General features: G+C 42.7%; 1 protein-coding gene across 1 annotated transcript in view; it reads right to left on the bottom strand.

Moving 5' to 3' along the window:
* The window catches only part of ATP13A5 (ATPase 13A5), a 109,735-nt gene that overhangs the window by 18,817 nt on the left and 68,553 nt on the right, over nt 1-22,365 (bottom strand). Inside the window, exons 18-23 of the mRNA XM_027766128.1 lie at nt 20,884-21,009; nt 18,575-18,654; nt 15,827-15,869; nt 12,914-13,023; nt 8,751-8,847; nt 6,670-6,742 (exon numbers count right to left, since the gene is read on the bottom strand). Coding sequence (XP_027621929.1) covers nt 6,670-6,742; nt 8,751-8,847; nt 12,914-13,023; nt 15,827-15,869; nt 18,575-18,654; nt 20,884-21,009 — 529 coding nt within the window. The remainder of the gene's footprint in view (nt 1-6,669; nt 6,743-8,750; nt 8,848-12,913; nt 13,024-15,826; nt 15,870-18,574; nt 18,655-20,883; nt 21,010-22,365) is intronic.

Raw genomic sequence — 22,365 nt, forward strand, 5'->3', positions numbered from 1 at the left:
CTCGCCAGAGAGACAGAGAAACAGAAAGTGAGAAATCACCTCCCCAGGGGATGGCCATACCACAATCTCTTCTCTCCCATTCTCCTCTCAGGATATTGGGCATACACACCCACATGCCTGGCCTGATTTTTAAGCCACTGGGTCCAAGACGCAAACCACAGTCTACTACATGGGAGTCCAGTGAATAAACATTCTGCCATCTACTGGTCCCCAGTTTACACCCTCTTAATTCCATCACAATAGCAATCAAATACCAACACATGGATTTTTTTCTTTTTTCTTTTTTTTTTTTTGCTATAGGGCACGTGCGCTTGCCAGACAGAGAGAGACATAGAGACAGAAAGCGAGAAATCACCCCCCAGGGGGGATGGTCACGCCGCAATCCCTTCTCCTCCATTCTCCTCCCGGGATCTTGGGCACACACGCACACGCGCCCGGCGTGAGTTCTAAGCCACTGGGTCCAGGACGCAAACTGCGGTCGACTACGTGGGAATCCAGCGACATAGCCATTACGCTAACTGCTGGTTCCCCCAACACATAGATTTTTGAAGGACACATTCAAATCATGACAAATACCTATTAAGTTTCAGAAGCTGTGCTGTGAAAAAAGTGAGGCCCAGAGAAACAGAAACCTTTGCTTAAAGATCCACCATTAGTGAGTAATGGAGTGATGATGGAAATTCAAGTCTGTCTGTTTGTAAAGACCCATATTCTCCTTTCTACATCATATTGCAGTATGACGGATCCCCTAAGCTAAAACAAAAACAAAAACAAAACAAAACAAACAAACAAACAGAATGGAGGAACCCCGAAATATAATCTTGGATGGTCATATTGCTTATCAGAGCCAGAAGTTTTCTGAATTGTCTTTACATTTCCTTAAAGTGACGATGATATATGCTATCAGGCTGCATGCAGAGGACTGCAAACTTGTGCAGTGTTATCTTTTATTCAGAATTAATCATTCCCCTCTTTGAGTTTCCACAGCACATTATTCACGTTGCTGCTATAGTGCAGGGTGTCTCGCATTAAATTTAGTTGTTTACAGGTGCGCTCAGCAGACTGTGAGCTCTCTGAGGGAAGAAACCCTGTCTCACGCCAGTTTCTATCTCTCACTGAGCCTAGTCAGGGCCTGCTGCATGGGAGAATTTCACAGTTTCAAATCCATTTTCAAAAGTGTAGCTTTTAATTATTCTGTATCATTTAGATATGTAGCTGTACCTCTCCTAAGTAGTTTAGTTTATATTACAAGCATTGCAAATTGTGTAAGCCAATTTCTGAAGACTCATGAACCCACCTAAGCTATATGCAAAATTTTGAGTGTGCATTGTATTTATAGAGGGAAAGACCCGCATTGTTCCATCGGACTTTCCAAGGGGACCAAGACTCAGAAAAGGTTAGCAGTCATTGAATCACTAATGGAGTTATGTGAGAAATGTATTAATATAATGGATGAATTCTCACCTGTGCCTCCTTCTCTGGATACTGCCTCTTCCCACTTGCAGGAATGGTTACCTACATGAAGCTAAAATACAGGACCCCACCTTCATTCACAGAAACGATTGACCTTGGGACCAGCATAATAGTTACGTTGCTGGACTCACACATAGTCGACCACAGTTCAAGACCCGAATCCGATGGTTTAAATCTCATGCTGGGCACATGTACATGCTCAAAATCCCAAGAGGAGAATGGAAGTGAAGGGACTGTGGCATAGCCATCTGCTTTGGGTAGTGATTTCTCACTTTATGTCTCTCTGTCTCTCCAGCAAGTACACATACCTTATGGCAAAAATCTCTCTCTAAAAAATTAAAGACAGAGTAAAAGAAATGATTGGCCTAGAGTTGAGTATCTTATCCAAGTGAGGCCAATAAATCTTAGAATTATTTGCAAATGGAGCACACAGGTAGATTGTGTGCTCCATTTGCAAATAAGCAAATGAGCAATGAGAGGCTGAGCACATTACGTGGATAGTCCTACTCCTAGCCTCCTTCTGATGACTTGAATAAAATGAGTAGAAGTCAGATAAAAACAATAAAAATAGAAAAAAAGGCAAAATGACCATTTAGGATTTAGAAAAAATGAGGGACCTCATTTTTGATCTGTTAGTGTTCTAGCACTCCTCAGGCCTGAGTGCGTCCACATTTCTATTCTAAGAAGTTTTTGAGAATTAGATTCTTACACACTGCCCTCTTCTATTTCACTGACCTAGTTGGAGTGGATCTTGTTGAAGAGGACAAAGCAGTGGCTAGAACAAACTACTTTTAAGATGGCTACTACAGAGTAGGGTTGAATTCGACTTCAAGAAATGCACTTTCCTGATTGACTTCCCGCCTGACTTCATTTTACATATTAGATCTTGTCTTACTGACTGTCTTTGTATGTTGCCTCGAAACTCTGTGGGAACCAGGCAAGGCGTGCATGGAAAAGTAAGTAAATAAATTAAATATCTGCTGATACTGTCTTTTCCCAGTACTGATTCATGGCGAAGGCGGAAAAGGTCTAACCTGGAGCTTGGAGATCATTGCAGTGGTGCAACACGTATGGTGTGCTGGGAATGTAAGATGAGAGCAGTTTGACAATTATCACCCCATTATCAATGACTCCTAAGGGCTGCAGGTGAACGTCCACAGTTCTCTCCCTGGCAGTCAAGATTTTCTGTGATCTAGTCTAACTCAGCTTTTCAAATTGTATTTCCTGCTGTTTCTTTTCACATATCCTACAGTGTGGTCAAAATGAAAAACTCATGCCTCATAATTTCCACCTCTCTCTTGCTCATGCTGCTTCTTTCTAATGCTTGAAATGCCCTTCCTCTAGCACAAGGTATCTGAAATCTCTCCATCCTTCCTATTTTGATGTGAATGCTGTACTTTCATGAGACCATCCCTGGTATCTTTCTTTCTCCTACGTTGCTATCTCCTCCCTGACCCCAGCTTATCAGAAACGGTCTCTTCTTTCTCTGAGCTTCCAAAGCATCTGCTGTGTTTTCCTACTTTCTATTTTATTTTTTTAATCTCTTTTTTTTTTTTTGAAGATGTTTTTGCTATACAGTGTGTGTGCTCGCCAGACAGACAGAGAAACAGAAAGCGAGAAATCACCCCCCGGGGGGAGGGCCGCGCGGCAATCCCTTCTCCTCTATTTTCCTCTACGGATCTTGGGCATGCACACACATGTGCCCAGCATGAGTTTTAAGCCACTGGGTCCGGGGTGCGAACTGCAGTCGACTACATGGGAGTCCAGCGACATAGCCATTACACTAACTGCTGGTCCCTCTCTATTTTTAACTTGCATCTCATTTGTTCAAGTACATGAATCAACACTAAATTCTAAACTTGAGCAAGCAGCCTCGTTATGCCTCAGGCAACCATGTCCCTCATACAAGGTAGGAGGTGAACACTGTGTAAGATGTTGAATGGAGCTTTTCCTAATGTCTGGGGAATTTTCCTGAGCCTTGTAAATGGGGACAATGAATGGCAAGTGCCAATTCAGTGTAGAGAGAGATGATTGCCATCCCTCCATAGTACCTAGTAAGAGACACTCGTGTTTATTCTTTGACTCTACTGTGCATGCCTCCCCACCTCTCCATTACCTGTGTACAGACTATGCAAGAGAAAATTATAGAGGTTATCGAGAGATTCCTTAAAGGAGATTGCTAAGAAAAGCACAAATTGTAGTTTTCTTCTCAGTATTGCCATAACCCAATGAAGGAAATTTATAAAAATTACTCTAGGAGAGACTAGAAGTGGTGTTGAAAGGGGCTGGCTTTACTCGCTCTTCCCCTGTTGTTATAACAGAGGCCAGAAAGGGGGCAGCAGTGAGAGCAAGTTACACATCGACTGTCTGGTAGGTGAAGTAGAAGCCACAGAAATGAGCCAGGCTACAGCTGTCCTGGAAGGCATCTGCCTAGGGTGGCAGCCTGTTGGGGATGCAAGGACCAGCAGTGGAAAAAGGATTTGTGTCATGTACCAGCAGGAAGCAGCTGTGTCAAAGAATCCTGAGTGGTCGGAGGGAGAAAGGGAGTGGTCCAGTCCAGATCAGCCCACAGAGAAGCTCTGAAGAACTCGCCAGTGAGCCTGTGAAATTGTCCAAATTTAAGAAGCCTGCCATGTGAGAGGGCATCTGATAGGAGAGAGCTGCTATACCTCTCTAAAAGGCAATTGCTCTTGTTATTATTATTTCTGGAGGCAGAGATAGAGAGTAGGTACCACAGGGAAGTAAAGAAGCGACCATGGTCAGGGGCCAGCAGATGGCGTAGTAGTTACATTGCTGGACTGCCACAAGGCCGACTGTGATTCAAGTCCCGGACCTCGTGGCTTGAAAATCACGCTAGGCACATGTGTATGTATCCCCAAGATCCCAGAAGGAGAATGAAGGAGAAGGGATTGCAGCATGGCCATCCTCCTCGGGAGTGATTTCTCATTTCCCTCTGTTTCTCTTTCTCTCTGGTGAGCACACACTCCCGAAGGCAAAAATCTCTTTAAAAAAATGAAGAGACCATGGTCTTCTCTTTCACTACTTGTTCCTGCCACGGGTCAGGCTTATTCTAGTGGAAGAAAGCTTGGAATTGGATAAAAACATGAAATGTAAATGTGGATTATCTGGAGTTTTTTACATCTGAAGATGAGGTCATTCTAAAACCTGGAACTGACCAGAGAATTATGGGCCTGTCAGAAGACAGAGCTTTCAGAGACAGGAAAGCAATAAAGTGTTTGAAGGAAGGGGTAAAACAAACAAACAAAAATAGCTATTTCCTACTTCTCCTCTCACCTTCACCCACCTCCCCTGAGATCAGCCTATCTACTGAACCAGCTAGACCTTCATTCAATAATAATTGGATAAAGTCCTATCATGCTGGGAGGACCAGCAGAGGATACCACAATTGTGTCACTGGACTCCCACATGGTCAGCTGCAGTGTAAGTCCTGGATCTGGTGGCTTGAGACTCACACTAGCGTGTGTGCATGCACACCCAAGATCCTGGCAGGAGAATGGAGGGGAAGGGATTGTGGCATGGCTGCTTCCTCAGGGAGTGATTTCTTGCTTTCTCTCTGTCTCTCCAGCAAACACACACACCCTATAGCATAAGTCGCTAAGAAAAAAAAATTAAAAAGCTTTAACATGTCGTCAAAACCTCATGCTTCTGATCTGCCACCCAAGCTCTTTTTCCTCCCAGTGGTATGATGGTTCAACCAGGAACCCACTCTCAGACGAAAGGTGAAATTTCTCAGGGTGACCAGCTGGCCTGAGATCAACAGGCTCATCATTTTGGAAAGACTAAAGTAGCCCCGCCACCATGGTAGTCACATTCATAACTAATTATGCATGTAAATGCTCAAAATAACCCGCTCAAGGTCATATAGCAACCCTGAGACAAGACTGGTACGACTGCCCGAGTTTCTGGATTTCAAATGATACGAGTCTTCTCATCCGCATACTGGTTCTCATCGAGCACTCGCTAAGTTAGTCCTCTCAGAAGGGAAGGGGAGGTGTGGTGTGAGCTCAACCATCTGGTAAGGAGTGCTGGGGCTGTCCTGCAGTGCAATGCACACCTTATGAGCGGCCATTTTATCTGATCCTCACAACTCCATGCTGGCATGTTAAGTGAGGAAAGAATTTATTTCATAAACAGTTTCCCAGTGGTCACGGACACAGGGAGTGGTAGAGGATGGCCCTGGCCTTCCCCTCCTGGCCACTGCCTGCCAGTTTAGTTCTTGGAAACTCCTGGTGTTCCTTTTCCTTTTTAGCATGATTCACAAGTAAGTCACGTAAGTTGGTCCAAAATATCCAATACTAGAAAAGTAATATCCTTGATTCCAAAGTATCCAGTCATGTGAATATTAATAATATATAGAAAACTATTTTTATGAACTATAAATAGACATTTAAATGCTAAGAACTAAAATTAATATTGGTTCTATCTCTGACACTTTGAAAATCTGTCATTAAGGTGACATGATAAATGACTTCAATATGAGTTTCAGGTTTTAAGATGCTACATGAAATCCTCTAGGTTATTAATGTACCTGCATTGCCTGGTGTTTTATCTGTTACTTTTCATAGCACTTTCATTGTTGAACAAGGAAAAAGAGATGACAATGTCATTCGTTTTCTTTGCTCTCTGTTGAGGCAGTCACCTTTCTCGCGTATTAAGAGTTAGTACCAAGCCCTGAGTTCCTTGATAGAAAATACTTCATCAGTGTCCTCTCAAAGGAAGGAAACGAGCAATAGCTGCTGTAAGCCACACCTTGCCTTTGAGAGAATCCTACTAAAATAAAATGCTAGCATTTGTTCTCACACGTCAAAGACTTAGCAAAAATCCGGTTTCATGACACTGTGAGGCACAGCTGAATAATGGAAAGTGACCTTTGGATTTAAAAAAAATTCTCCTTCTAGATTTCTTATTCATTTTTCTATGGGCAAGACACAAACCTCCAAAGAACTCAGAACATGTTGACAACTTTCTGAGGCTAAGATCTACTTATTATTAGAATATTTTAACACCATGTCTGAGAACTTCAACCCTCTACTAACCCCCAACATCACGTCTGACAAATCCATATGTAACGAGGTTCTATTTGTTAGGATGACTCTCTCAGACATTCTTATTCGTGTATTTCTAGAATTTTATAAATGCAAGGAGTATAGTTTATGTCGTTGTTAGAAAGCTTACTTGTTAGACAGACCATCAGAGTAATGGCTACATCTTGCATGAGATACTGGTAATTCCCAAAGAGTTGTAGTTGCTGAAAAAGAAAGAAAAAACGTAAATGTAAGTGTGGTTGCTGCCCTTGTAGCATTTCATCAGTATCGTCACTCATTTCTAAGTTGTTAAGAGACAACTCTTATTTTTCTCCCCTCTGCAGAAAAAAAAAAAACAAAAAAACAAAAAAACAAAAAAAAAAACCTTACCTAAAATCATTTTCATCACACTGGAAAGAATGAGACCAGAGCACTATTTCCCAGTGTTTAACTTAATTCCATATTCGCAGTGAAAGCCAGTCAGTTGGGAACCATCCTCCTATTGGCCACATTGTTTCTGGCAGCTGTAGTCTTGGTCTGGGCACCGAATTCTCAACATGAGATATTAAAGCCCAAATGTTCTCTCAGGAACCTCGAACTTCAACGTTCAACTCCAGGCCTCAGTTCCTCCTCCAGGATCACTCTCCATCCTTACCTATGGATTGAGTTCACAATCCAGTTCTCCTGGAGTCCATTCTCTTTCACCAACAGAACAACGGCCCCTATGCTGAGTAAGCCCATTGCGAACTTTGGTCTGGTACCTCTGCCTTTCTAAGCTTTGTGTAGATAGAGAACTCCTTTGACGTTCACAGTTATGGAGTTGGAAGTAGAAAGTATAAAACACAAATCATCATTCTCCAGGAACATGCCTCACAATGCCTTTTGTAGCAAGGCCTGTTTATCTGCTTTGTGTCTGTTGACTAAGTGCTAAATGATAATCTGGGTCTGTGCACATTACAGATTAGATTTATGTACATGAAAAATATTGCTGACCCTTAGAGGGTGAACCCAGGCCTGGAAGTTACCATCAGAGTAAGGTCTTGGTCAGATGGTGCCGGGAGTCTTATTGAAGTCATAGAAGTAAATGACTTCAGACTGGACTCCGGAGTCTTCCTTTGAGGCATTGAAAGGAGGTTTGCTTTCACATATTTGAAAGGCTGTAGCAGGTTCCCCAGTGTCCTTCAATCTCCAATTATTTCTCTGTTTTTCTCTTTCTTTTTCATATGCCTTTTTGCCCCTTAGAATGCTAACATTACATACATGCAGGATAAGATAGAGAAGGAAAAATTTCCAACAGAAGATTTGGTTTTCATTCTAGAAGTAGCTTTCATAAAACTATGGAGAGTTTCAGTCAGCTCAATATCCCAGAAACAGATATGGGCCAATGGTGAGACCCAATTTGCTTTTTAAACTGGGACAGAACCTGAGTCTAGATTTCCTGATTCCCATTCCAGTTTTGTTTTTCCCCACCCTTTGGCCTTCTGTATGTGATCCTTACGATAGCCTACCAGATGCTGTAGTCGTGGGGTCTTCTCATTCAGCACTCACTCTCCCATGAGGCAATAAGATAATCCCCTTCCTATTTGGGCCCTGTTGAATTATTTTACTAGAGAGGGAGCTGTTATTGGACTAATAAAGGTTACTTTCAACCTATATAGTTCTTCCATATAGCTAGTTAATTCTTAAATGGTTAACATTATCATTTAATTTTAAGAATCTCTATTTAGTTGTAAAGAATTGCTAATCCTTGACTAATGATACATCTGACTGTGTACATTCTGGGTAGTTTCAGACATAAAGCTCCAATGTAGGAAGATTTTAGCATTTTAGTCCTTCAAAGTCAAATTTAACAACTTTTCTTCCTTTTTATCTCTTCTTAGTCTTTGGCCAAAAATATTCCACAGTTGGAGACTGATCCATTTCCTGCCGAGTTATATTTAGGCTGCTCTGAAACTCTCTTTATACTCAAGTTAAGAAGCAGGGACTTGGAGAGGTCAAGAGTCTCCCATTATCCAGAAGAAAACAACAGCCTAGAAAACTGATCCGTATCTACTTATTTCTAGCTCCTTGTTTCATGCGCAGTTATACCAGGTTTCCATGTTTGTAGACACCTATTTTGAGAAATGTCATTTATTTATAAAACACTAAATCCTGTGTAGGAGTAGCATCCTGAAAAATAAATCAGGGCTGTAAATGCAATTAGAACTGGGAAGAAGTACTTTTGGTTCATACCCAATAGAGCAGTGATGTACCAATAAACTGGATTATGCCATACATGGTCAAGTACTTAAACACCCCAAAGGATGAAACCAGAGCAGCTCGGCCTTCCCTGTATTGAAAAAAAAAAAAACAAACAATAATAATAACTGGTTATGCATGATATAAAAGTCCCAGTCTCAAAAGGAGTTTGATTTTTAATAGCTTGTTAACATATTTTCACTTAATTACTGATTATCCCCTCCATGATCTATTTAACTACTCAATCATTCATTCTACATTTCAATCATTACTTCATTCACTGACTCATTGACTCCTTTTATTTAGGGCTCCTGAGTTACCAGCATTAAGCTAACAGTCACGGCAGACATAAAATGAACCAGGCACAGGCCTTGTTTTCGACAAGCTTTCTGGGAAGTAGGGAGATTACCATGTAGATTATAAACACAACGCAATATGACGCTCAAGTGTAAACTGTCAAGCTTTGATTTGATGTGACTCATTACGTCTGAACAATATGAGCTCCTGAGAATTGTCCTGTGTGTGTTTTAGAGGCTCATAGAGCCCAAAAGCTCAAGGATGGGTGTTTTCACATTTCAGGATGTAACTCTAGTACTTGAGATGAAAAGGGTTTCATAAGCGTCGATGTTCCAGGATGAACCAGGCAAATAATCTGAGCTGACATGAAGATCAAGAGATAAGGTGACATTAAAAACTGCAGCTTAAAAAGCAGAAATTCCCTCTTTAGAAAAATTCCATTTTAGCAGTTCATCCTTTAACTGAGATATGGTTGGATGGTGGATATGACAAGCAAAGTAAAGACAACGGGAAACAGGAACATATGATGGGGGAATAGAGAACTCTGCAAACCACCCCTCCTGTGGTCTCCCCTAGTCAGGGCAGAAGCAAATCCACATGAGAGGTGACCTACATTCACTTTGTTCCTACTCCCCAGTATCCTGGGCACCTGCTCTGCTCAAAGACACTGTCAACAGAACAGGAACTTTAAAAGGAAAACCTAAAAGCCCAACTGCTAGCCACTTTGTAGCAGGCAAGATGAGAGGATTAGCATGGAAAATGGGCCAGGACTCTCTGGATAGAGGATCCCACCAGGCTGGGAGGTGCTGTCATTTGTGTTCAACACAGAGAATGGAGCAGAGGACAAACTGGAGAGGGGCAAGCATGTGAAGCCTGATTGTTTCTCCATGTCTGACATGAGCATTGTATTTTCATCCTTTCTTTTCCACAGTTGTATATATTTCCAGAAAAAGTAAGACACCCACATTTAAATGAAAGTACAAAAAAAAAAATCAAAGGAAAAAAGGTGTTTGCATAGGCCTCTAAAATTACTGCCATTTCTGATGATTATGAATCTTAAGTAGCTCATGCATTTATTTATGTATCCCACAGCCATTGAATGTTCTGATACACCCAGGTTTGTACAAAGCACGAAAGCACGATGCTTGATGGAGAAAAGAATCAGACAGCGTCCTTGCCCTAAAGGACTTGGACCATAATAACAAGTACATCACGTCTCAAAGGATAAAATGGAAAAGCAGTGGATCTGGACCTATGCAGCTCAAACTGCTCCTCATTGCCCCTCTGGAATGCTTTCTCAGGAATAAGCATGCATCAAGGAAAGCTAGAGTAAAATGAGACAACAGAGCTGAAACCGAGCTAATGTTCATGGGCCTAGCAAATATAAAAGCAGAGCTTACCCTGAAGTCTCACTAAGCCATCTGCCGCTAGAGAAGTTTTATTTATCGACTTGTATTCTATCACAGCATATCGCATTCATAAACACATTGGGCCTCACATGTGTGAGGGAGAACATCTGAAATGCAGTTCAAATGTTACTGCATTTTTAATGGATCCAGGAGGCACTTCCTGTAATTATCCAGAAGGTCAAACTGGGAGAAGTGCACACCACCTGGCTCTCAAGCTTACCCCCACCGCAACGCCCACCTGAGAAGTTTTCCAACCCAACTGGGATACTGGGCCTTGCATGTTTCAATCACAACCCTGTATCTAAACAGCTCTTACATTCTGGCTCACCCAAAATCCCCTCCTACTTCCTTTCTGTTTATGTAAATTTTATCCATTCTTCACTTTGCAAGTCCTTGCTGAAATCTTCCCTCCTGGCTTCAGTTCTCACACTCTGAATTGGAACTGCTGAAACATTTATTGTATTGTTTGGAAGTTTATTTATAGCAAAATTCTCGTGAACTAGGCGTAAGATTCTCTGTGGTATGAGATCACACGCACATATATATATACATATACATACACATATACATATACATTTCTTTCTTGGAATCTGTCCTCTGAGGCAAGCCTCTCTATCTCATTCTTTATCCTCCACTAGCAGCCATCCTTCCTTCCTCTCTAACTCTCTCTCTTTCTTTTTGCTAAAGGGCATGTGTGCTCACGAGAAAGAGACAGAGTCAGAGAGAAGAGAAGGCACTCCCCACACAGCGATCCCTTCTTCTTCATCTTTAAATTTTGGGACTTTGGACCCATGGCTCACATGGGCCTGATGAGTTCCTCAAGCCACAGGGCCTGGGACTCCCACTGCATTATCAGCTAGGTGGAATCTGGCTGCTTCAACCACCAGTCTGTGTAGCCTCCACTATACTCCACATGTCTAAGCACAGCTTTTAAAAAGTGCTCCATCAATGAAGAGGGGAGGGCAGCATGGCCATCTCCCACTTGCCTCTCACTGTCTATCTCCGACCTGCCCTATGGCAAACATCTTAAAGAAAAAAAAAAAAAAAAGAACTTGATGAGTTGTACTGCTGATGGAAAGTGTGAAGTAGGGTGAGGGTCCTGGGCACTGTCAATGTGTAGGCAGTGTGACACGAACCAAGGTTAAGGCAACAGAGACAGTAAGGAAAAGGCTCGGAGAGATTTGCAAAGATGAAACATAATGCCTGTTTGGTTATGGGTGAAGAAGAGGAAAGAGTTCAAAGTACTTGGAAGTTCCGAATCTTGATGACTGACCCGAAGGACAAATCCTCCTTAGAAGTAGGAAACATGGCAGTTGAGAAGAGCAGCTGTTTTAAGATGGAGGGAGTGCTGATGTTTGGGGTGTGGAAGGACAGAGGTGCAGGCGACCCGCGTTCGGGGAGATTTGTCACGCTGCCTTGCTGGTGTGCAGCTGCCCCTGGTGAGGAAGTTCACGCTGGCACCTTTGGGTCAGTGACTCCTGCAGCTGACCTGTTCATGCCAACGCACCAAGGGACATGCTGGAAAATGTCACGGTTGATTTTCTGTATAAACCTCACATTTTGGTGATGGTTTCCAGACCACTGACTGGGACGATGTCCAGGAGTTGCCCCAAAGTGCCACGGGAAACAACATTTATGAACAAGATATAAAACCCAATTTAAAACAAGCAATTTCTTCCGTGAGTGAGAAAGAGAGACAGCACCCCTAACAGGGTCTCCAAGCCAAGACTCACCCCAGCTTCATCTGGCCCCTGAGTATGGGCACACGTGTGTCTGGTGTGTTAGGGGGCCTCTGGGTGTAAACCTAAAACCTTCCTGTATGGGTCAGCCTCGCAGAATGTGGCATTGCTGAAGTGCCACTGTTCGGTCCTGTTATTTTATTCTAAACTGCATTTAAAGTATAGGAGGGATAAGATCAGAAATAAGAATGGAATGGAATTGAAGAAGGTACACTGAGAAATAAACAGCTCTCATTTCTTGCCCTTCCCAACCATTGCCAATCAACTCTAATATCTTTCATGTGAATGCTTTGCTAGTCATTAATTTTCATTTTGAAGATGTATAATAGTATTGGGGGAAGCTCTCCAATGGAGTATGCCCTTTCTACTTCTTTATCCACCCCCAAGTCCTGAGAGAAATGTTCCAGGACACAGCTAAAGTGCAAATTAAAGGAGAGGAGAAGTAAGAAATGCAGTTTTTAAATACCAAATCAAGCTTCCTGCTGTCCACCTGGCACACCCACCTATCCTTTCAGCCTCAGAAAAAGTCACCTTTTGTGGTTTTTATCAGCAAGCTCAGCAGCACTAGTAACTCCCTCACTGGCGCTCCAATAGCTCGTTGCCCATAACGCTGTTGTGGCACTTACCACTTTAACCTACGACTGAATTCTGTCTCCAGAGCCAGGTAATAAGCCCATAGGTTATGGGGCTGGAAGGGGATAGAGTGGCTTACCTGATAAGATGAGGCACACATTCAATGTTGGCTACTTTTGAGGTAAACGGAGATGCCACAGATGCTTCTTGCTCTGACAGAGAGATGCCTGCATGAGCCATTTTCAAAGCCTGGAATGATAAATTCATGCTAAACCCCTGGCCTCCCAGGCCAGGCTCTACCTGAGGAGGCTATTTTTATATTAGAGAGTTACAATGCTATTTAATCCCATCTCTGGTCTCCTCTTATACTGTCCCTCTATCCTCCTTCCATCTCTGATGCACAAAATCACCAATTAAATAATAATCCAGGAGCAGAAGAATGGTGTGTGTGTGTGTGTGTGTGTGTGTGTGTGTGTGTGCATGTGTGTGTGTAGGTATGCATGTATATTGGCTGTAGGCCAACAAGCTCTTACTGAAATCATGTGGGCCTAAAATGAGATTTTTGGGCTTGCATAGTTCTGTAGAACCACAAAGAACCTGGTACCGTGACTGCTACATACTAAAGGCATATTCAGTGACTATAATGTGAAATCTTTTACTTTATGCTTTATGTGAGACGTAGTTTTATGCATGATTCTTTTTTCCATCAAACAATGAACTTTGTAGGAGGCAGAGACTGTTTCCTTAAGGCATTTGATTTATTAGTTTTATTCAGAATGCCACATAATTAAAGAGAATGGTACTCACCCTAGATTTTATTTTGTTTATTTATTTGTGAGGTTTCTCTTAATTGCCAGAGAATGTATGTGCTTGCCTAAAAGAAGCAGAGAGACAAGAGAAAGAGAGGAAGAGAGCAACCCCTAAATGGAGTGTGGTCATGCTACAACCCCTTCTCCTCCCTTTCTCCTCCCACTGAAAATTTGGGTGCACACACACACATGCAGCCAGCATGTTTTTCAAGAGTCTAGGTTGGGATTTGAACCACAGTCAGTCATTTGAGATCCCTTAACCATTAGGATATGAGGCAAGTTCTCATCCTAGATTTTAAAGAACAGATCAACACCTAACTTCCATGAAGCAGAAGAATTCTAAGTAAATTTCTAATTATGAATGTACCTTTTCATAGAACATTGAAAAAATATTTAAGAAGGAAATAGAAAACAAATATCCAGGTGTGTTTTTTTTGGGGGAGGGGGGTTGTCTTAGGGTATGTGCACTCACTGGAGAAAAAGAGACAGACGGAGACAATGAGAAAGTGAGAAATCAACCCCAGAGAGATGGCTATATTGCAATCCCTTATCCTCCATTCTCCCTTGGGATCTTAGGCATGCATGCACACACACCTGGCCTAAGTTTTAAACTACCAGGTCTGGGATTCAAACCATGGTCATCCATGTGGGACTCCAGGGATGTAGTTGCTACACCATCTGCTGGCCCCCTCTAGTTTTTCAATAAGCTTTGGAAATACAAAGCAGTCTTCCTTTCTTTTTGTCCCATAAATTAGATAGTAAAATATATCCTTAACGTAGGCTATTGTTTCAATCATATTTTTGCTTTGTTGTGTTTTCCATAGGGTGTGTACACTCATTGGTGAGAGACAGAGACAGTGAGAGGAAAACTGAGCAATCACCCCTCAGGGAGAGTGGCCATGCTGCAATCCCTTCGCTTCCATTCTCCTCCAATTTTAGGCATGCACACATATGTGCCTAGTGTGATTTTCAAGCCACTGAGTCTAGGACTCAAACCACAATCAGCCATGTGGGGATGAAGCACCTTAACCACCAAGCCATCTCCTAGTCCCTCAATGGTAATTTTAAAACTCAGAATACAAAACAACTTCTTCTGCTCCTCCTCTTCTTTTCTTCTCCTTCCCCTTCCTCTTCTTCTTCTTTTTGTAAGTTTTACCAGTGGGTATGTGTGTTTATTGGACAGAGGGAGAGAAAGAGGGAAAGTGAGAAAGCACCAGCCATGGCTCACGGTCATGCTGCAATCCCTTCTCCTCCATTCTCCCTTCTTTCATGATTTTGGAAACATACACATGAACCCAGTATATTTCTCAGGCTTCCAACTCCGGGACTTGGACCACATAGTCAGCCATGCTACAGATTGTCCCAACATGTACTGCCTTCTATCGTGCACGAAATCATTTAATTTAGGTTTTTCAGTAGTATATAATAACGCAATACTTTGATCTAAGATTTTGCTAAGTGTAAGAGTTTGGGGATAAAGCCGACTTTAAATATCTATTCCTAGATGGGGTCAGCAGGTGGCATGGAGGTAAGGCAGCTGGATCCCACATGGCTGACTATATAGTTTGAGTTCTGGACCCGGTGGCTTCAAAAAACACACCAGCCACATGTGCATGCATGCCCACAATTCTGAGAGAATAGAGGAGAAGGGATTATGGCATGGCCCTGCCCCCTGGTGGTGCTTTCTCGCTTTTTTTCTCTCTCTCTGTGTCTCTGTCCTGTACCCTAGAAAACTAAAACAACAACAAAAACAGAAATAAACTAAAAAGACACACACACACACACAACTAACCCCAGAGTGGAAGTTTAGCAGGAAAAAATACAACTTACACATAATTCAAAACTTTAATCAACAATTTCAAATATTTCCTTTACTGAGACTATCAGCTATGTAACATCAGAAAAAAAAATTACTTCCCTGAGACTTCACTTCCTTATTGATAACATGAAAGACTTAAACCAGCTGGCCTTGGGAAGTCCATTCTGAGTCTGAAATATCAAAGTATATAAGTAGCCTTCTTTGTCTTGATTATTCTAAGAATTTCTAGAAAACAACTGAAGTGACTCAGCTCACTTTTCTCCTCTCTGCTTCCAACCCAGAGCCAGGTAAGGGTGGATAGAAACCGCAAAATGATGAAGTGGTTGCTGGAGTAGGGATAAAGAGACGGAATCCAGGAGATTGTGGGGCCCCCACGAGGGCTATTGGTGAGCTGCCTGCACTGAGAGAAGCCATTTCTACTCACCCCACAGTCATTAGCTCCATCTCCACACATGCCCACATAATAGCTGCAGGGAAAAGGGAAGAAAAAAGGAGGGCTTAACACCAGGCTCGAATACTTGCCATCCTAACTAATTCACATGTGCGTGTGCGTGTGCGTGTGCGCATGTGCGTGTGTGCGCGTGCCTTGAGCACAATCAGGATGAAGAAAAATTACTTGGAGAGACGTATTCTCAGAGGAAGAGGCCACTGCATTATTTAAATGGTTTCAGTCATTCACATCGAAATGGTAGTGATACTGCCAAGGACGTCAGCAAAGACAGTTATCTCATACTTCGAAAGAAGTCAGGTTTGATTGTATCCAGCAAGTCCAGGTTTGAGTCTCTGCGATCCTGACTACACTTCCACACCACCGATGTGGAGAGCGTAACCTCATCCAGCTGGGGTTTGGTTTCTGAGTGCCGCTGAGAGATTAAAGTTCAGACACTCAGATGAGAACCATTCGGGAAATGGTTCAACAGCTCTAGGTAGAGACATATATCCATATTTGCGATACATCTTGACATGCATCTATACCATTTCGGTATGCAAATGTGACACAAATAGAAGAGCAAAAGTCAAGTTTCCGACAAGGAAAAGAAATTTCTAATGTGAAGTCTACCTTCTACCGTGAGTAAACAATATATTATAGGTACTGCTTAATGGCAATAACATGAGGGGACTTGGAAATGTCCATGCAAAGTAGAATTAAAGTACAAATTTATTTTAGGGCAAAAAATTTTTTGAAGGGCATACGTAGTTTTTCTCATAATAGGCATTTGAAGCCCCCCTGTATTTATGACTCAGCTGCATTTTTCCAAAAAGAGACAAAATGATAAAATTAAGGAAAAAAAGTAAAGTTGTCACAGAATTTTCTTATTAGAATAATGTCAGTATTAGGTCAAAAATGGCCAAATATAGACAAGTCCATATGATATGATTCAATCTAATAATGGGCTGGGATCGATGAAAATCATCCTATCAGCATTTACATTTACAAGTCGTGACTATCCACAGTTGCTGAAAAATGGCTTCCTTTCTTCAGGCTTAACACACATGTCTAGTCTCCGTATCACACCAGGAACCTTGCATCTCTTTAGTGTTCCCTGAATTCAGAAAGAGAATTCAGACAACCTTATACACATTGCCAGCGATACAGGCATGGAGAGGAAGACAGGGCATTTAGAAGACAGCCCATCCTGAAATGCCATGTGTCTTCCTGTGTTCATTTTTCTTTAGAATAATGTAACTTTCTGAAAATGAAGTAATTAAGTTGGCAAAGTTTGTCGAACATTTGGAAAAGTTAAAATTACTTTCTTCACCCAATATAGTACGATGATCATGCGCATGAAATAGTCATTTTAGACACTGATAACTTACCCAGCCCCAATGCATTTGTGGAGGTCAATAGGCAGTTTTTTGCTTGGGTAACAAAGAAATAATAGTAAAATGCAATCTTCTGATTTCACCCCCTCATCAATAATAATATAAAGTTTCAGTTCTTTCTCTTCCTTTTAACGTTCTAGAATCTGCAGCCCAGAAACTGTAATATTCCCAACAAGTAGTAGGCAGATATGGTCTTAAGAATGATATTACTCTGATGGGACTTGGTCATCTGTATTTATGAAGGAGGCAAAATGGACCAAGGCCACATAGAGTGAAAATGCCATTTTCCCTCTTCTTACCAAGAGAATCAGAACTCTTCAACTATCTTCTAATGACCCTTTCAGAAATAATTCCAGCGATCACGTGCACACTTGTTCATTTTTCTGATCCTGAGCTGTACAATGCTTCCCACACTATTTCTTTCCCCTGCATGTGAGCAGGGAGTCTTCCTCTCAGATATGTTTTACAGACCACAGAAAAATCCTCTTTGGGACTGGCAGCTTCTGAATGGCCTCAATGACCCACCTATTATTTACGTCGTTGTCTACCCTACTCCTTTGGATGTGGGTTGAGCCTAGTGACTGCCTTCCAAGGAAAAAACTTCAGCAAAAGTGATGGGATGTCATTTCTGAGATTAGGCTATAAACAATAGTGACCTCTTGGAGCCAGCTGGTGGAGTGGAGGTTAAGGCACTGGATCCACATGACCAACTGCAGTTAAAGTCCTGGACCCAGCAGCTTGAAAATCCATCAGGTATGTGTGTGTTTACACGCAAAATCCCAAGAGGAAAATAAAAGAGAAGGGATTGCGATGTTGGCCATTCCCCCTGAGGGGGTGATTTCTCATTTTTCCCTCTCTTTTCTTCTCTCTCTGGTGAGCACATGTTCTCTATAGCAAAACTAAATACACCAAAAAACAGTGACACCCCCCCCCCAGTGTTTCCTGCTTGCTCACTCTTATGGAAGCCCAATGCACACTGTGGACTTCCTTTTGCAATTGCCCATGTTGCAAGGAGCTGAGGATGACTTCTACCCACCAGCTAGTGCATACCAGCGACCTTTAGTCCAATGACCCACAAAGAACAAAATCTACCCAATGGCATGTGAGGCAAGTGGCAGTTCCCGACTCCAAAACTGAGAGGACCGAAGTTTTGGCAGACACCTGATAAATCCTTGTGAAAGATTCTGAGCCAGAGACTCAGTTAAATCATACCAGATTCCCAACTCACAGGAAAGTAAAGTCAACGTTATCCTAAGCCAGATATTATCCTTAGCCACCAACATTTCAGGTTATTTGTTTCAAAGCAATGGTTACTGAATTCAGTCTCCTTTCATGTAATAATCCCTACTTTAATTTCTGAAATTCTTCAATGAGGCTTGATTTCTGCCCAGGAGACATTCTTGCAAAAATGGTTCCATTCACCAGAATCTAAAAAGAAAACAATTATTTCAATAAGAAGAGAAAGAAGAACACTTTTAAAATAAGATAGCAGTCCTGAATAAAATCTTCCCTGGCCACTGATTTCATATAGTATGGGACGGTGTGTCATTAGACCAAATGTCAGGAAAAGGAAGGAGATTTAATGCTTTAATATTGAACTTCCATTGTACGTGCTTCGTCACAACTCCATTACCTTTGCCCAGACCAGTTTTCCAAGATGGGGTGACTTCCAGTTAATCACTAAGAAGCAGCAGCACATATGGAATAAATATACTTAAAGAATACAGTTCTATTTACTGGACACCATTTCCATAATAGTATCACAGACCGACGAGAGAACAACCAACCCGGGGTTGAGGAACAGGTTCTATTCTCAGCTGTGTCTTAACTAGCTATGCGAATCAGGCGATTGATTTAACCCCTCTGAGTCTCAGCTTTCTCATCTCTCCAGTGAGAATCAGGACTAAGAGCTTTCTCTTTTTCTGGAGAGTGTTTTGCTATAGGGCACATGCACTCTCCAGAAAGACAGAGAGAGACAGAAAGCGAGAAATCACCCCCCCAACAAGGAGGGATGGCCACTCCGCAATCCCTTCTCATCCATTCTCTTCTCAGGATCTTGGGCACGCATGCACACGCACCTGGCATGAGTTTAAGCCACCAGGTTTGGGACTCGAACTGCAGTTGACTGTAAGGGAATCCAGCAACGTAGCCATTACACCATCTGCTGGTCCCTTGAACTAAGCTTTCTATAAGTGTTTGGGGTCTAGATTCTGTGGGCCATGACCGGTAAGATGACAAAACTTTCCTTTTTTTTTTTTTTTTTGAGAGTGTTTATTTTGCTATAGGGCGCATGCACTTGCCAGACAGACAGAGAGAGAAAGAGAGACAGAAAGCGAGAAATCACCCCCCAGGGGGGATGGTCACGCCGCAATCCCTTCTCCTCCATTCTCCTCTCGGGATCTTGGGCACACACACACGCGCCTGGTGTGAGTTTAAGCCACCGGGTCCGGGACACGAACCGTGGTCGACTACGTGGGAGTCCAGCAACATAGCCATTACACTAACTGCTGGACCCGATGACAGAACTTTTAAGACGCTGCTGACAGATAGTTGCCGCCCCCAGCTTGTGCTCCAAGTATCTCCCCCATGATGACAGCATAACCCCATGCAGCCCTCTTTTAAAATAGGACCCACAGGGAACCAGCAGTTAGCGTAATGGCTATGTCGCTGGACTCCCACGTAGTCGACCGCGGTTCACGTCCTGGACCCGGTGGCTTAAAACTCACGCCGGGCGCGTGTGCGTGCGTGCCCAAGATCCCGGGAGGAGAATGGAGGAGAAGGGATTGCGGCGTGACCATCCCCCCTGGGGGGTGATTTCTCGCTTTCTGTCTCTCTGTCTCTCTCTGTCTGTCTGGCGAGTGCACGCGCCCTACAGTGAAAATCTCTCCAAAAAAAAAAAAAATAGGACCCACAGAGGACAAGATAACAAATGGTTGTGAAAATAAACTGCAAGGCCATTGTTTCCTCCTGCTGTCATTTAACAATCCAGACAGGAAGGGAAGGGCAGCTCAGCCTGACATGAGTTGGTGGCTTTCAGAGAGAATTTGACTCATAAAACAGGAATGTTTAGCACTACCTAGAGCTCCTGCCAGATGGGGAGAGACTGAAGGAGGGAAGCTTATATGGCACTAACCGCAGGAGTAAGAGGATGGGCCAGAACTCAAATCCTGAAAACAGAGGCTGCGGGTATGTGTGCAGCCAAGGAGCCATAGGTAGGGCAGGGGAGTTCTGTAGAGCAAGAGTCCTTTTTTTTTTTTTTTTTTTTGTTTTTTGGAGAGGCTTTTGCTATACGGCGCGTGCGCTCACCAGACAGGGAGAGACAGAGAGACAGAAAGCGAGAAATCACCCCCCCAGGGGGGATGGCCACGCCGCAATCCCTTCTCCTCCATTCTCCTCTCGGGATCTTGGGCACGCATGCACACACGACCAGTGTGAGTTTTAAGCCACTGGGTCCGGGACATGAACTGCAGTAGACTATGTGGGAATCCAGCGACATAGCCATTATGCTAACTGCTGGTCACGAGCAAGAGTCCTTTTGAGGGTGCTTATTCTCTAACTCTGAGAACTTCTGTTAGGAACTTTTTCATTGCTCTTTCCCCCCTTTTGGCCTCACTAATTAGTAGGGCAAAAAGATCCCTTCCTTTCTCTGGAACTTACTTTTGGAAGCAAGCTGTTGAAATGCTGAAATATCACTTGGTATGATTTCCCACTCATCGCAAAATGGTAATTGGTTCCTCTTCCCCCATCAAGTGCTGAACTGTTTCCAATGTTAATGCAGATTTCCTAAAATCAAAAGAGCAACATTTCTTAAGAAACATCTCTGCTTTCTTATGTTTTATGGAAGGAAATATGTTCCTGCCATGTAACAGCGTGAGGGTCAGCAAACACATAATGTGAAATTTGCCTATAGGAAGAAGACTTTCAAAATGGCCCTCCCAAATTATATGAGTACATGATATTTTGCCAGCATGGTGCTCTGGATTCTGTCCTGGGAGATGACACTTCTGATGTCAGCCTACAGAAAGTTTTTTTTTTTTTTTTTTCCTAGAGAGAGAGTTTTTTTGGTATGGGGTACATGAGCTCACCAGAGAAACAGAGAGACAGAGACAGAAATAGAGAACTCATCCCCCACAATCCCTTCTCCTCCATTCTCCTCTCGGGATCTTGGGCATCCATGTACATGCACCCAGCATGAATTTTAAGCCACCAGTGCTGGAATCAAACCACAGTCGACTATGTGGGAATCCAGCGACATAACCATTATACCATCTGCTGGTTCCCTTTCTAAAGTACCAATTAGAGATTACACAGAGGAACTGGAAACTTTCTTTCCTCTTCTTTCTTCTCCTCATAAAACTTTGTATTTCCTAAAATCTCTTTCCATTCATTTGTTCAAATATCATGCCCCATGTTCTTCACTAGAAAGTAGGCAGATTCTTTCTTCAGTGCCTAAGTCCTTTTAGCATTTGACCTTTGACTTCTCTGTGAGCCTACCCCAACAGGTAGGTGCCCAGATCCGTTTCTGTATCCTACATCCTATTACACCATTACTACTCCTTTTCCAAGCCCTGTCCCCTCCCCATCTTTCATCTGTCCTTGTGCCTCTCTGGGTGTGTTGGCGTTCCACCTGGGTCACAGCTAGGCAGAAGTTAGTGCATTCATCATGTCAATAGCTGTAGTATTTCATGCAGTATTTCTCAGAGGGTCTTACATTTTTGTAGGACTCTGAATTCAAATAATGTAGGAGGTGAAAAAATTTTATTCATTTGTGAAATTCATCTCAGGAAAAGCATTATATTTGCAAGAAAAAGAGTCTTGCTGTGCTGAACTGGGCAGCAAGGTAAGACAGCCTTCCCTTTCAACCCCCAGTTGCAAAGCAGTTAACAAATAACATGCTCTAAAACACTCTGTCTGAGACAAAGACATGCTGCTCATACTGGAAAGGGGAGAGGAGGATGTGCAGTAGAGGGAGCCAGAGAAGGGAGGCTTCTCCAGGTGATGGTTAAAAGTTCAGTGAAAGTGTCAAATTCATGAAGGAGGAGTGTGAAGGCCTGTTTGTTAAAATTAGCGAAGGATCCGAGTTCCATCCTGCTGTGAAATCCAGGCAATATGCATTCACTGACGCAGAAGCAAGTGGGT

This window comes from Tupaia chinensis, unplaced genomic scaffold (genome assembly GCF_000334495.1).
Source record: "Tupaia chinensis unplaced genomic scaffold, TupChi_1.0 Scaffold141231_1, whole genome shotgun sequence".
Taxonomy (NCBI): Eukaryota; Metazoa; Chordata; class Mammalia; order Scandentia; family Tupaiidae; genus Tupaia; species Tupaia belangeri.